This window comes from Chelonia mydas, chromosome 8 (assembly GCF_015237465.2).
Source record: "Chelonia mydas isolate rCheMyd1 chromosome 8, rCheMyd1.pri.v2, whole genome shotgun sequence".
Lineage (NCBI taxonomy): Eukaryota > Metazoa > Chordata > Testudines > Cheloniidae > Chelonia > Chelonia mydas.
This window is the reverse complement of record NC_057854.1, coordinates 38230340-38245627: the sequence shown is the minus strand read 5'-3', so window position 1 is coordinate 38245627 and position 15288 is coordinate 38230340. Positions and strand designations below refer to the sequence as shown.

Sequence of the window (15288 nt, the reverse complement as noted above, 5' to 3'; positions counted from 1 at the left end):
TAGAATACACAAGGAGCTGACTGAGGAGATATCTGAGCCATTAGCGAATATCTTGGAAAAGTCATGGTAGATGGGAGAGATTCCAGAGGACTGGCAAAGGGCAAATATAGTGCTAATCTATAAAAAGGGGAATAAGGATAACCCGGGGAATTGCAGACCAGTCGGCTTAACTTCAGTACCCGGAAAGATAATGGAGCAAATAATTAAGCAATCAATTTGCAAACACCTAGAAGATAATAAGGTGATAAGTAACAGTCAACATGGATTTGTCAAGAACAAATCATATCAAACTAACCTAATAGGGTTACAAGCCTTGTGGATGGGGGGAAGCAGTAAACATGGTATATCTTGACTTTAGTAAGGCTTTTGATACTGTCTCACATGACCTTCTCATAAACAAACTAGGGAAATCCTTTAAAGAATCCTTATTGAAGTTACAGGGACAAACCATCCCGATGTGTAGAAAGAATAGTAAATATGGCAGGCAACCAGCTTGGCTTAACAGTGAAATCCTTGCTGATCTTAAACACAAAAAAGAAGCTTACAAGAAGTGGAAGATTGGACAAATGACCAAGGAAGATTATAAAAATATTGCTCGGGCATGCAGGAGTGAAATCAGGAAGGCCAAATCACACCTGGAGGTGCAGCTAGCAAGAGATGTTAAGAGTAACAAGAAGGGTTTCTTCAGGTATGTTAGCAACAAGAAAAAAGTCAAGGAAAGCGTGGGCCCCTTACTGAATGAGGGGGGCAACGCAGTGATAGAGGATGTGGAAGAAGCTAATGTACTCAATGCTTTTTTTGCCTCTGTCTTCACGAACAAGGTCAGCTCCCAGATTACTGCACTGGGCAGCACAGCATGGGGAGGAGGCGACCAGCCCTCTGTGGAGAAAGAAGTGGTTTGGGACTATTTAGAAAAGCTGGACGAGCACAAGTCCATGGGGCCGGATGCGCTGCATCCGAGAGTGCTAAAGGAGTTGGCGGATGTGATTGCAGAGCCATTGGCCATTATCTTTGAAAACTCATGGTGATCGGGGGAAATCCCGCACTACTGGAAAAAGGCTAATGTAGTGCCCATCTTTAAATAAGGGAAGAAGGAGGATCCTGGGAACTACAGGCCAGTCAGCCTCACCTCAGTCCCCGGAAAAATCATGGAGCAGGTCCTCAAGGAATCAATTCTGAAGCACTTAGAGGAGAGGAAAGTGATCAGGAACAGTCAGCATGGATTCACCACAGGCAAGTCATGCCTGACTAATCTAATTGCCTTCTATGACAAGATAACTGGCTCTGTGGATGAGGGGAAAGCGGCGGATGTGTTGTTCCTTGACTTTAGCAAAGCTTTTGACACGGTCTCCCACAGTATTCTTGCCAGCAAGTTAAAGAAGTATGGGCTGGATGAATGGACTATAAGGTGGATAGAAAGTTGGCTTGATTGTCGGGCTCAATGGGTAGTGATCAATGGCTCCATGTCTAGTTGGCAGCCGGTATCAAGTGGAGTGCCCCAAGGGTCGGTCCTTGGGCTGGTTTTGTTCAATATCTTCATAAATGATCTGGAGGATGGTGTGGATTGCACCCTCAGCAAGTTTGCAGATGACACTAAACTGGGAGGAGAGGTAGATACGCTGGAGGGTAGGGATAGGATACAGAGGGCTCTAGACAAATTAGAGGATTGGGCCAAAAGAAATCTGATGAGGTTCAACAAGGACAAGTGCAGAGTCCTGCACTTAGGACGGAAGAATCCCATGCACCGCTACAGACTAGGGACCGAATGGCTTGGCAGCAGTTCTGCAGAAAAGGACCTAGGGGTTACAATGGACGAGAAGCTGGATATGAGTCAACAGTGTGCCGTTGTTGCCAAGAAGGTCAATGGTATTTTGAGATGTATATGTAGGGGCATTGCCAGCAGATCGAGGGACGTGATCGTTCCCCTCTATTCGACATTGGTGAGTCGAATAGAGTACTCATCTGGAGTACTGTGTCCAGTTTTGGGCCCCACACTACAAGAAGGATGTGGAAAAATTGGAAAGAGTCCAGCGGAGGGCAACAAAAATGATTAGGGGACTGGAACACATGACTTATGAGGAGAGGCTGAGGGAACTGGGATTGTTTAGTCTGTGGAAGAGAAGAATCAGGGGGGATTTGATAGCTGCTTTCAACTACCTGAAAGGGGGTTCCAAAGACGATGGATCTAGACTGTTCTCAGTGGGAGCTGATGACAGAACAAGGAGTAATGGTCTCAAGTTGCCGTGGGGGAGGTTTAGGTTGGATATTAGGAAAAACTTTTTCACTAGGAGGGTGGTGAAACACTGGAATGCGTTACCTAGGGAGGAGGTGGAATCTCCTTCCTTAGATATTTTTAAGGTCAGGCTTGACAAAGCCCTGGCTGGGATGATTTAGTTGGGGATTGGTCCTGCTTTGAGCGGGGGGTTGGACTAGATGACCTCCTGAGGTCCCTTCCAACCCTGATATTCTATGATTCTGTGAAATACAACCTAGATGGAGTTACTATAAGGTGGGTGCATAACTGGTTGGAAAACTGTTTCCCAGGGAGTCATTATCAGTGGTTCACAGTCAAGCTGAAAGGCCATATTGAGTGAAATCCTGCAGGGATCGGTTCTAGTTCTGGTTCTGTTTGGTATCTACATCAATAATTTAGATAATGGCATGGAGGGTACTGTAGTGAGGCAGTGTGGTGCCCCAACAACCCTGCCGAGGGAAGAACCTTCCCAGACACCAAACTGGGTGGAGACAGTGGATCCTGCACCCGCTCCCCAGAGGTCAAGGCACAGGACAGGAAGTAGAAAAGCCCAACCCCGTTGCTCAGTTGGGCGACAGCTGCCAGAGAGGGCAGACGCCCACAGCCTGGCTCTGGCTTGGGAGACCCTGGCAAGCCGCAGCCAACCCGAGGACTGGCCGGACCGGCCAATGCCTGACGCTGACTGATGCCCAGAGGAGCAGCCGAGCCTACCCTTCGCCAGCTACCTAGAGGAGCAGCCGAGCCTACCCTTCGCCAGCTACCCAGAGGAGCCCATGGTGCTGGAACCCTCCGAGGATGCCACCCTGACCCAGGTACCCTACGAGGGGGAGTCCGGAAGTAGCCCGGGGGCAGCCAACCCCAGTCTAGCTGCAGCACTGCCGGAGCCAATGTCAGTGTGTTGCGGCCAGGATCCCCACTGGCACAGCAGCGGGTCTTCAGCCACTGCTAGGGCCCCGGGCTGGGATGCAGTGGAGTGGGTGGGCCTACGTCCCCCCTGCCACCCACCTTGTGGGTGGGAGTCTCCCCCTCCCCCTGGTTGCTAAAGCTAGGGGCCTGGGCCTATACTGAACTATTTGCTCAGCTCCTGCCTAAGGGCCTGAGCCCCTGACTGTTTGGTTGCTGCCCCGCCCTGACCCAGGGCCTGGGCCTGGGCTTATATTGAACTGCTTGCAGGACCCAGCCTGAAGGTCTGGGCCATAGACTGGGTATTCCCCAACCCAGCAGAGAGTGTAGTGAGTCGGTGTGGTGCCCCACCACCCTGCCGAGGGACGAGCCCCGGCTGAGTTCCCTTTCAGGTACATATAAAGTTTATGAACAATGCCAAGCTGGGAGGGGTTGCAAGTACTTTGGAGGATAGGATTATAATTCAAAATGATCTGGACAAACTGGAGAAATGGTCTTAAGTAAACAGAATGAAATTCTATAAGGACTAATGCAAAGTACTCAATTTTGGAAGGAACAATCAGTTGCACACATACAAAATGGGAAATGACGGCCTAGGAAGGAGTACTGTGGAAAGGGATCTGCAAGAAGCAAAAAGTAATTCTTCCACTCTACTCCACGCTGATTAGGCCTCAACTGGAATATTGTGTCCAGTTCTGGGTGCCACATTTCACAAAAGATGTGGACAAATTGGAGAAAGTCCAGAGAAGAGCAACAAAAATGATTAAAGGTCTAGAAAACATGACCTGTGAGGGAAGATTGAAAAAATTGGGTTTGTTTAGTCTGGAGAAGAGAAGAATGAGTGGGGACATGATAACTGTTTTCAAATACATAAAAGGTTATTACAAGGAGGAGGGAGAAAAATTGTTGTTCTTAACTTCTGAGGATAGGACAAGAAGCAATGGGCTTAAATTGCAGCAAGGGAGGTTTAGGTTGGACATTAGGAAAAACATCCGACCTCTCAGCGTGGTTAAGCACTGGAATAAATTGCCTAGGGGCATTGTGGAATCTCCATCATTGGAGATTTTTAAGAGCAGGTTAGACAAACACTTGTCAGGGATGGTCTAGATAATACTTAGTCCTGCCATGAGTGCAGGAGACTGGACTAGATGACCTCCCAAGGTCCCTTCCATTCCTACGATTCTATGATTCTGTGGCACAGGACTGGGGCAGACTAGAGGCAGGCACGCTGGGAGAAGGAGGGTCAGGAGCGCGGATGGCCTGGTTGGGCAGACTTTCCCCCTTGCAAAGCTCCAGAGGGGCCATAGAAGCAGGGGTATGAGTCAGAACAGCTCTCAGGCTCCTGAATAGAAAGGCGCAGTTTGCGTCCTGTCTCCCCTGCGCTGGTACTTGCACCAGCTCAGGGATCAGTCTGCTTTGAGGGGTGTGAAAACTGCAGCTAATGAGCATCTCTGGGTGATCCTGAGTCTGGGCCATTAGTGCCGTGGGGCCACATTCACCCAGTGCTTGGCTTCCCCGGCCTCCATGCAGTTCCAATGTCCTGGGGGCAACCTGGACCTGGCTCCTTCTTGACTAGGGACAATGTCAGTGGGCTCTGTGTGCAGCCCGCCCATGCCTGGCCCCAAAGGAGCTGTTGCTCAGCGTGACTGGGCAGGTCTCCATACTCTGAGCAGAGTGGGAGCCCAGTATCCCAGTATTGCCTCCTGCTGACAGGGATGGCTGAGCTGGAGCAGAGTATGAAAAGCAGCAAGACCCAGGGTCAAGCAGGACCTGGTGGGGGGAGTTCTGTAATGGCGACACTGATTTTAGTCTCTCTGATGCCCACTAACAGCCTGGCTGCATGGACTCGGCCGCCTTTGCCAACCCCTGGCCCCTGCCCTGCCTGCCCCTCACACCCAGCTTGGGGGAGGGAAACCGTCTTACCCTAGCACTGAATGACCCAGCAGTCAGGTACACCCCATCACAATCCCATGGCCCAGGTTTCTGCTCCGCCGGCACAACCTCTTGGAGAACCCCTGAATGGGGCTCCGGGCAACAGGGAAATGCTTTGTGAGCCCCACATACCCCAGTGAGGGCACACTGCCCTCCCCAGGTGTGACAGCACCCACAGCTGTGCAAAGCAACCACCAGGGGCCCTGCCCCGCCGTCTGTTCTGTTCTGCTTTGTCTCTCCCTGGTGTGGGAGGGGGGTAGCAGGGAATCCCCCAGTGCTGAGGAACGGCTAGTCTCCCTCCCTAGGTTGGGATTCACCCCATGCGCTGTCACAGGGGTGGGCTCTGTTGTCTCTGTCTAATTAATGAGCATTAATCGCATGTAAACATATCCCCAGCTGTGCTGGATCCGGGGCCTGAAACTGCAGAGCCCAGGAAAGGGAACCTTAGCAACTGTTGCTATGGCTGGACAGTCCTTTCCAGGAAATGCATTTGCCAGGAAGCAGGGCCAGTGAGCCTGGCAGGACGCCAGGGCAGCCACCCCAGCCATCGCGGAGGGAGCTCCCACCCCTCCTGTGAGCAGTGAGACCAGGCCCCCTAATGCTAGCAGCACAGAGCTGGCACTGCCCCCAGTGCCAAGGCAGCAGGGCACCTGCATGGTGGTACAGCCTGCATCTTGGGCAGGAGGAGGAGCTGGCTGGCATCGGGGACACATCCACGTGGTGCCTGGTGCATACCCTAGGGGGAGTGCAGTGCCTCGGACAATGGAGCTGCGGGCCAGTGCAGGCGGCAGAGAAGGCGATGAGGAGCCCCCTACATGAACGCAGGGTAATGTTCAGCTCTGGAGGCTGGTGGCCAGAGCGCACCTGGCAGCCACAAGGCTGTGTGAAGGGTGCACAGTCGAAGGGAGGGATTACTGGACAGCGAAGGCAGTGAATGGGCAGGATGGGTTCTGGCTGTCAGGTGCCGGGGTCAAGGGGCACTAGAGGGAAGGGGGATTAGGCCAGCTAGCTTGGAAGTAGCCAGCCCCCCTTCCTGGAGCTCGGACGGGACCCCTGCTCCCTGGCTTCATCTTAGATCCAGTGGTGATGGGCCCAGCTGACAGCCTGAGGGAGAGTCTGTGACTGAGGACAGCAATGGCAGAGGGGCAGCAAGACCCTTGGCAGGGCTGGCACCAGTGCTCTAATTATGGGGGGAAAGTCAGAGGGCCCTGAATGTCAAGCTGCTTTAATTTAACCAGTGGTGAGAGGAAGTGGGCCATGACACGAAGTGGGCTGATAGCCCCTACAAGCAGTAAGGGCCACCCCAGGCACCCCTATGACTGGAGCACTGGCGGCAGGGCTCTTCAGAGGCAACGTGCTGGCACCAAGCTGAGCTTGGAAGGATGTTTGCTGGGGGCCCGAACCTCGCTAGAAACACACAGCATGCAGACCAGGCCAGGAATTCGGAGCTCCGCTCCTGCGGGCCCCTGAGCTCTGACGCCGGGTCCTGCTCAGCCTGTGGGAGCTGCCAGGGGAGCCCAGAGTCTGTGTCCTTCAAGTTGTGCTTGGAAGCATCCAGGACTGTGACCTTTTGGGGCTTTGGTCTGCAGGGGTGGATGTGACAGTGAAAAGGTGAGGCGGTTTCCCCTGGTCCCTGGTGCAGCCTGGATAAAGCAGAGGGAGCAGCAGCTCAGGGGCACTTCCCAGGGAACACTCACCAGGTGGTCTCCTTCCCCAGGGCAGTGGCAAGCAACAGGAATGGGCGTAGGGTGACCAGGTGTCCGGTTTTCAACCGGAACACCCAGTTGAAAAGGGACTCTGGGGACTCCGGTAAACACCGCCGACCGAGACGTTAAAAGTCCGGTCGGAGGTGCTGCACAGCTAAGACAGGCTAGTCCTTACCTGTCCTGGCACCGCGCTGTGCTCTGGAAGTGGCCAGCAGGTCCAGCTCCTAGCTTTGCGCTCTGCCTCCACCCTGAGTATGGGCTCTGCACTTCATTGGCCTTGGACCTGCTGGCCACTTCTGGGGTGCAGCATGGTGCCAGGACAGGCAGGAAGCCTGCCTTAGCCCTGCTGCGCTGCTGACCGGGAGCTGCCTGAGGTGAGTCTGCACCCCAACCCTGAGCCCCAACCCCCTGCCCCAGCCCTGAGCCTCCCCCAAAACCTGGAGCCCCCTCCTGTATCCCCAAACCCTCATCCCCAGCCCCACCCCAGAGCCTGCACCCCCAGCCCAGAGCCCTCACCTTCCCTGCACCCCAACCCCTTGCCCCAACCAGAGCCCCCTCCCACACCCTGAACCCCTCATCCCGGGCCCCACCCCAGACACCTCACCCCCTCCTGCACCCCAACCCCCTGCCTCAACCCACAGGCTCCTCCCTTTCTCCAAATCTCTTGACTCCACCCCCCAGCCTGAAGTCCCCTCCTGCACCCCAAACCCCTCATCCCCAGCCCCATCCCAGAGCCCGCACCCCCAGCTGGAGCCCTCACCTCCTCCTGCACCCCAACCCCCTGCCCCAGCCCAGTGAAAGTGAGTGAGGGTGTGGGAGAGTGAGCCATCAAGGGAGGGGGAATATAGTGAATGGGGGGAGGAGGCCGCGGGGAAAGGGTGGGGGAGGGGAAGGGGCAGGGCTAAGGTGTTAGATTTTGTGCCATTAGAAAGTTGGCAACCCTATGTGGGCAGGTTCACATAGCTGGGGCATCAGCTACTGCAGGCAAAGCTGCCTGCTGCCCTCTTGGCCCAAGCCTAAGCCTGGGCCCCAGGGAGAAGGCACTCAACCTGGCCCAGCAGGTTGGGTAGCAGGGAAGGGGCCAGGCCAGGGGCTCTCTGGTGGCTGCTCCCGGCATGGTCACAACTACATGCTCCTATTCATGCTGTCAAGACTGAGAGCCAGGTGCTGCCCAGCCCCGGCATAGGGTGGCCCCCGGTTTAAGGGATGTCCCTTGACCGTGTTAAACAGTAAGCTGAAGCTTATGCTAGTTGCATTGTATGTTCACTGGAGAGATACCTGGGAAGGGAAACAGAGTTTCCCTAAATGTCCCCTATTGTTCATGAGATTTTCCCTTGTGTCCATCCAACAAAGGGGGTCACTCTGGCCATGAACAACCCTCACCCGGGCCAGCCCCCGCCCTACTGCCTGCTCCAGGTCTGTCACTCAGACCCCTGGGGCACTGCTATGACTCCAAGATCTCTTTCATGAATGGTAACATGAAAGTTTAGTTTAGACTCCACCAGAGTGTATGTATAGTTGGGATTATGTTTTCCAATGTGCATTACTTTGTATTTATCAACATTGAATTTCATCTGCTCAGTCACTCAGTTTTATGAGATCTCTCTGTAACTCTTCCCAGTATGCTTTGGACTTAACTGTCGAGAGTAATTTTATATTGTCTGCAAACTGCCACCTCCCTGTTTGTCCCTTTTTCCAGATCATTTCTGAAACGTCCTCTATTGTCCCTTTGCTAGTCTGTCCTGGCTGGTTGATTGTGGTGCCGGGGGGGGGGCGGGGGGGGCCTCTTGAGTCTCAGCCGGAGCTTCAGGCTGGAAGGGGTGCCCTGGCCTGGCATGTTTTGATCCTCTCTGACTGTGCCCTGGGCCACCCCACGTCTGGGCCAGCTGCCCACTCGTCTGCCTGAGCAGCCCTGTGATGGAGTAGACAGACAACCCTTGCTTCAGGAAGCCGGCCTTGCCCAGGATGGATGCTTCGGATGGTATGTGCTAGGCAGAGCTGGGTGGGCGTGGGCATTGCTGCTCTTGCCAGCAGGCTGCAAAGCCAGGCGTAGGCATTGCACTGCCACCCAGGGACAGGGCTGATGGCCTGCCTGGGGAAGGGAGCAGGGCTGGGGGTACAGGCAGGTGAGCCCTGGTCTTCAGCGGGGTGGGGGTGTGAATGGCAGTAATGAGGTTTGCAAAGGTCAGGGTACTTGGCGGCGGCAGCACTGTTTCTGTAGATGTTATTTTCTAGCTCACTGCCCTGTAACTCTCTCTGAGTGTTGTGCTTAAGTAAAACAAACAGTGGGTTTTAATCACACACGCACACAGCTTCACACGGGCTCTCCCTCGTATCTCACATACTTACCTGTGTCCCACTTCCCCCCACATCTTCCATATCCCACATCCCCCCCGCATCCCACAGCCCATGGCCCCCCACAGTTCCCCACATGCCCATAAAGCATCCCGCGAGGCCTGCTGTGTACATTCTGTCCCCCCAAATCCCCACATGCCACGTCCCCCGTCCCCCCCAATCCCCACATACCTTCCATGTCCCACATGCCGTCCCACAGACTTCCCCACCAGCTGGCTAGAAAACCCCTCAGCACCACCTGCTTCCCACATGCCTCTCACGTTGAACCTGCCCCCCATCTCCCCCGCCACGCTCCCTGAGGTCTCTCATTTCCTGTGAGTGCATGTGTCGCTGGCCATGACCCCAACCTGCCTCCATCCCTCAACAGATGCTCCAGCCTAGCCCCCCTCAACCCCCCCACCAGCACCAGGTGACGCTCCTGCTTGTGCGCTGGCCTCCCCTGGAGCTTCCTGCTGGTTTCCCCCTGTAGCAACACACCAGGCAGCCAGCCACACTGGGCACCGGGGCACAATGTGCTGATGCCAGGAGGCCTGGCAGGGTCTGACTCTCAGTACACCCCATGGGCCTGGCAGAGGCTGAGGTGGGGGAGGGTAGAGCTAAGGGGCTGCCTGAAGACCTGTTCCTTCCTGGCAGGAAGCTTGGACAAAGCGTAACTCAATTTGCAGCTGCAATGCAATTTGCTGTGCGGGCCCCATGCTGGCCTGGGTGGCACCCGCTCCTCAGCTCACCGTTCAATTTGAGAGAGAAGGAGGGCGCCCCTCCTGGTGCAGGGGTGCCTGGTGCTGGCCTGGGAACTCGCTTCCCACCACAGCTGCCACCACGCTGCCAGCATGGCACAAAAAGCAGTGCAGGCTGGGGCACCGGTGGCCACAGTGCCAGCTGGGACTCCAGCCTGTATGCTCCCCCAGTGCAGAGCCTTGCCCCAGCACCCTGGGATGGCATTGCCACAGGTAGAAGCTGCGGAGACAGGTGCCCTGGCAGCCAGCCCAGGAACCCCTAGTATTATGGGGAACCCCCATCTCCCCAACCCCCCAGTACAAAGCAACCCATCCAGAGTCCCACTACAGAGCACCAAGGCAGCACTGCCAACCCCACCCAGCTCTGCCTGGCCTCCCCAGCTCTCCCTTACCCTTGCTTGGTCTCTCCTGCTTCCTCCTCCCCGCTTCCAGATTAGTGCAGTCTCCCCCCACCCAGTATCCCCTCCAGGTGGGAGCCTGAGACGGGGCACCACACCCCATGGTCTCCTCTCCTCTGCCCCCGGGCCTGGCACACACAGCTCTGCCTATGTGCCACAGCCCAGCCTGAGTGCAGAAGGCTGAGCATAGGAGGGCAAGGAGAAGAGAGAAGGCCAGCGGCGCACGAGACTCCCAGGCCAGCAGTTTCAGGAGATGGCATGAGTCCAAGGCTCGAATGGGGCAGGGGTGGGGCCAGCAACAGCATCCGTTTGGTACTGGATGGGAAAGAGAAATCACCCACTGGGGAGAGACAGAGAGACTCTGGCTTCCCCTGGCTGGAGCTGAGTGTGCAAAGCACTTCCAGAGCCAGGGAGAGAGAGAGACTTACAAACACCTCCAGTGCTAGGAGACAGACTGACGGGTATGTGCACATACAGTGCTCAGAGACAGAGCTGGGTGGATGGGTGGGAGGGCCAGAGACACGCACACTTGGTTGTATCATTCTATTTATTTTAAAGCAGATTTAATAATTGAAGTTAATGAGAAGTTCTGCTTAAAAATTGATGATTGATACAGCTTGGAGCTGGGAAGTCAATTATTTTTTTGTCAAGGTCCAGATTTCTTGGTCAAGGTCTAGTGACAGTCCAGACTCCAGAGAAAGTAATAAAAATAATAGTAACAAGAATGGTAATAGTACATAAATAAAAGGATTTGGGGGTCTGTTCAAAAACGTCTGGCAGTTCAGATTTGGCCTGCTAGCCTCCTATTGACTCTCCCTGGCTTAGAGCATGTGTGAGAGAGGGAGAGAGACACACACACCCGGCGGAGCAGGAGTGTGTGTGTGTCTGTGTGGTGTATGTGTGTGTGACACAGAGAGGGAAGGAGATATGTTCCTGCCACAAAGTTTGCTTTCCCTGCTAAGTTTCTGGTTAGTCCTGTCTGATGGGTTTGCAGCCAGCGCTCCATGGAGCTTATTCAAAGGCGGCGTAATCTTTCTAAGCAGCAAACAGAGGGCCGACCTGCCATTCAATTCCCACCAGACACAGCACCGCGCCGGGAGAGAAAAACGCTTAGGGGACTCACAGCGCAATCTTGACAAGGAGCCTGGAGGGCTGTGGAAATCCTCTCTGCGGATGAGCTGAGAGGCTTCTCCACCTCCCCTAAAGCCTGCGTGGCATTTAGTCCAATAAAAGGCATTATTGGGAAGGTGGCATTTTGTTCTGGCATATCTCGGGCCTCCTTACCAGCCCCAGCTCTGCTGGCTTGGCATGAGAACGTGAGTCTTAGGACAGGGTAAGGCCACCAGGTGCAGAGCTGTCTGTGTTTGCAGGGATGTTTTACAGGCCAGGAAGAAGGAACAAAACCTGAGATAGGAGGAGTGGGGAGGGATAGCTCAGTGGTTTGAGCATTGGCCTGCTAAACCCAGTGTGAGTTCAATTTAGGGATCGGGGCAAAAATTGGGGATTGGTCCTGCTTTGAGCAGGTTGGTCTAGATGACCTCCTGAGGTCCCTTCCAACCCTGATATTCTGTGGTAGGAGAGAAAGCGGGGTGGGGGCGGCGGATTTGTTGCTATCAGTGTAGAGAACCTGCCGGAAGGCTCCCCACTGAACACGGGGCCAGAGGAGCCGACTGCCCCTGCTGTCCGCTCACACCCCATTTCAAACAAACCGCTGTCTGTGTGCTGTCAGGTCCGGGTTATCAGAGCACTGACAGCACATGTGGCTGCGAGCCAGAGCCAGAGCCTGGTCGTGTCTGAGACACAGCAACAGCCTTCAGCCAGGAGTCATCCCTAGCCATGACAGCCCAGGCCTGGCACCCCTGCCTGCTGGCTGTCAGCACAGTCTCTGTGCCGGAGTTGTGGGAATGAATTTGCTTCATCTCGCCGGCATATCTTTCAGGCAGAGCACAGAACTTCACAGCCCCGTTCTGGAAGGCGAGGCTTCACCGGAAAATCTTGGGGTTGGCGGGTTAGCCCCAGCCCCCAGGATCCATCAGGGCTGTTTTGTGTTGGATGGATCTGAGCTCCCTTACTGCAAGTTGTCAGGGTCTGGCTGCTGTTCGTCAGCCACTGGTGCCTGGTAGTTCTGAGCAGACGGTTTATGACTAATAATAACTTACATTTATACAGCACAGATCCCTGCACCCTTCTCTGGGATGGAACCCAGGAACCAATGAACAACAGCACCACACCGTTTAGGGGAACACTGCATCCCATTAGGGACTGCAAGGGGAGTTTGTCCTTATCCTGGTATCCATTGCCATAGCACATACTGTATACACATGGCCCATCCACACCAGCCCCCAGCAGGGTCACACAGCCCAACCCCCCTCAGTGTAGCTGCACTCACTGGGGCAGTGAGGGCCTCACAGGATAGAACACAAAAAGAAAAGGAGTACTTATGGCACCTTTGTTAGTCTCTAAGGTGCCACAAGTACTCTTAGTCTGTATCCGCAAAAAGAAAAGGAGTACTTGTGGCACCTTAGAGACTAACAAAGGTGCCACAAGTACTCCTTTTCTTTTTGCGGATACAGACTAACGCGGCTACTAGTCTGAAACAGGATAGAACGTTACTCCTCTCGCTGGGCGCCAGCACGGACATGCTGCTCTCATAGAAGGGGCCTGATTTACAAGTGCCCAGGAGCTAAGTCTTATGTCTGCCTGGTACCAGGAGCACAGTGCCCCAGTGGGCAGGCAGAGCAGTGTTCACTGTGGCCCCATCTTCCCCCCCCCCCCACACTCACACAGAACAGGGCAGGGGGGCACAGCCCTAGGGAAAAAAAACCCAGAGATCCCCCCGGACACGGGTCCTCTCTGGCTACTTTCAGGGCAGCCCATTCTGACACAGTATGTGTGGTGCAGCATCCCTGTGTTCACCCTACAGCCATCCCAGGTACCAGGGGAGCAGACTCTAGGGCACCTGCTCCCTCCATTTCAGCCATTCTGTGCCACAGTTCCTCATAGACATGTAGGCACCTAACTCCCATGGCAGGTGCCTGAATCCCTGACAAGCTGGGTCTTAGAGCTTCCCCAACACCCCAGCCCTTGGAAGCCTCCCATGGGGGCACTGAGCCAGCCTAGCGCTGCTTAATTGCCAGGACGTGCCAGCCCTCCAGCTCCAGCGGCTTCTAGCTCTGCAGCTAGGCTCCTCATGCTGAGGCTCTCGGGGCAGGGCTGTCACCAGGCCAGCAAGGCTGGTGAAGGGCTCAGCTTCTGGAATTGATTCTCTAGCATCTTGTTACAGGGTACGTTAGCCGCCCGGCAGCTGCTGGACCCTGCCCTGCAGCAGCCAGACACTCCCTCCATCTGTCCATTGCAAGATCCTTGGGCCTTCTGGCCTTCGCAACACCTCCTTAATGTCCCAGACAAACACCGCGGGGAGCGGCCACTGGCCCAGCCTCAGACCCCAGGGAGAAGAGCAACAGCACAGGGGAGTGGGCTGAATGGAAACCGGACCACAGCAGGGGAAGAGGCAGCTAGGGGGACCAGATGTCCCGATTTTATAGGGACAGTCCCCATATTTGGGGGTTTGTCTTATATAGGTGCCTATGACCCCCCACCCCCATCCCAATTTTTCACACTTGCTGTCTGGTCACCCTAGAGGCAGCACAGCAACCCCCCCCCCCCCCCCCCCCCCCCCCCCCGGGGCCTACACAGCTCGCTGACCCCACCCCGGGCCCCTACGCAGCACATAGACCCTGCCCCCCATGGCCCTACACAACACACTGACCCCACCCACCCCCCAAGGCCCACCCCAGAGGGCCCTACACAGCTCACTGATCCTGCCCCTCAGGGCCTTACACACATCAAGTGTTCCTGGCTTTCCCAGCAGCTCTCTCCTGTGACAGACTTTGGGGACTGGATTTTTCATAATGTGAAATGAGCTGGACCAAACTCATAGCACCTTGAATTGTACCTTGAAACTGATCTGAAGAAATGGGAGTTACTGGAGAAGCAGATCTGCTCCCCAAAGTCCTGGGAAGGTGCACACAGAGGGACACAGTGGCTTCCTGCAGCCTAAGGCACTGCTGTATGGCCTGGAACCTGCTCCTGGGGCTGCATGGCCTGGAACCTGCCTCCGGTAGAAGCTCCATTGCTCATGAATTCACACCCTGCCTCAAAATGATTCTCTAAGGAGGAACAGGGCACTGTCCCAGGGAGGGGAGGCAGTTCCTAGGATCCAAAGCCCCCTGCCAGGGCCTGTCCCCAGGCTGGTGCCTCCATCTGGTGCACACCCCAAGGCTGGGCAGCAGGGGTGAGGTGGGGTGGGGTGGGCTGCTGTTGTGAGTGACAGCATTGGAGGAAAAAGAAAAGGAGTACTTGTGGCACCTTAGAGACTAACAAATTTATTTGAGCATAAGCAGTATTTTCTACTGCATGCATCCGATGAAGTGAACTGTAGCTCACGAAAGCTTATGCTCAAATAAATTTGTTAGTCTCTAAGGTGCCACAAGTCCTCCTTTTCTTTTTGCGGATACAGACTAACACGGCTGCTACTCTGAAACTTGTCATTATGCAAAGTATTGGAGGAGATTCAGAGAAAAGGAGTGTGCCTGAAGGCCGAGGGCCTGGCTGACAACAGAGCATGGACTCAGAGGTGCCCAGCAAAGGCCAGTGGAGGTAGGGCCGTGGGGGGCTGCCTCTGAGAGTGCAGAGGGGGAGAGGTGTGGCCAGGGAGCCCAGCTGGGAGTTTCCACAGCCATCTGCCCAGGCTGCAGGAGAAGCTCATGTGGAGGACTGGGAGCCCCTTCCAACTAGATTGGCCAACCATTGCAGAATAGCCTGTGAGGGCCAGTCCTGCCCTAGGCCCCCAGGGATGGAGGCATGGAGCCCAGTGGGCCTCTGTCCCCTCTCCTGTGCAATCGGTGCACCCCAGAGTGATGCTCTGCGCGCTCCCAGGCAGCTCCTCCACACCTGCTGCAAGGACACTGGCGCCTGACACGAGAGGTGGGGCAGAGAGCTGC

At 55.2% G+C, this 15288-nt stretch overlaps 1 protein-coding gene across 1 annotated transcript in view; it reads left to right on the top strand.

Annotated features, from left to right (window-relative positions):
• The first annotated feature begins 5732 nt into the window (after positions 1-5732).
• The window catches only part of LOC102942079 (START domain-containing protein 10), an 84135-nt gene continuing 74579 nt past the window's right edge, over positions 5733-15288 (top strand). The window contains exon 1 of the mRNA XM_043521328.1: positions 5733-5915. Within this exon, the coding sequence (XP_043377263.1) occupies positions 5889-5915 (27 nt within the window). The 5' untranslated portion in view covers positions 5733-5888. The remainder of the gene's footprint in view (positions 5916-15288) is intronic.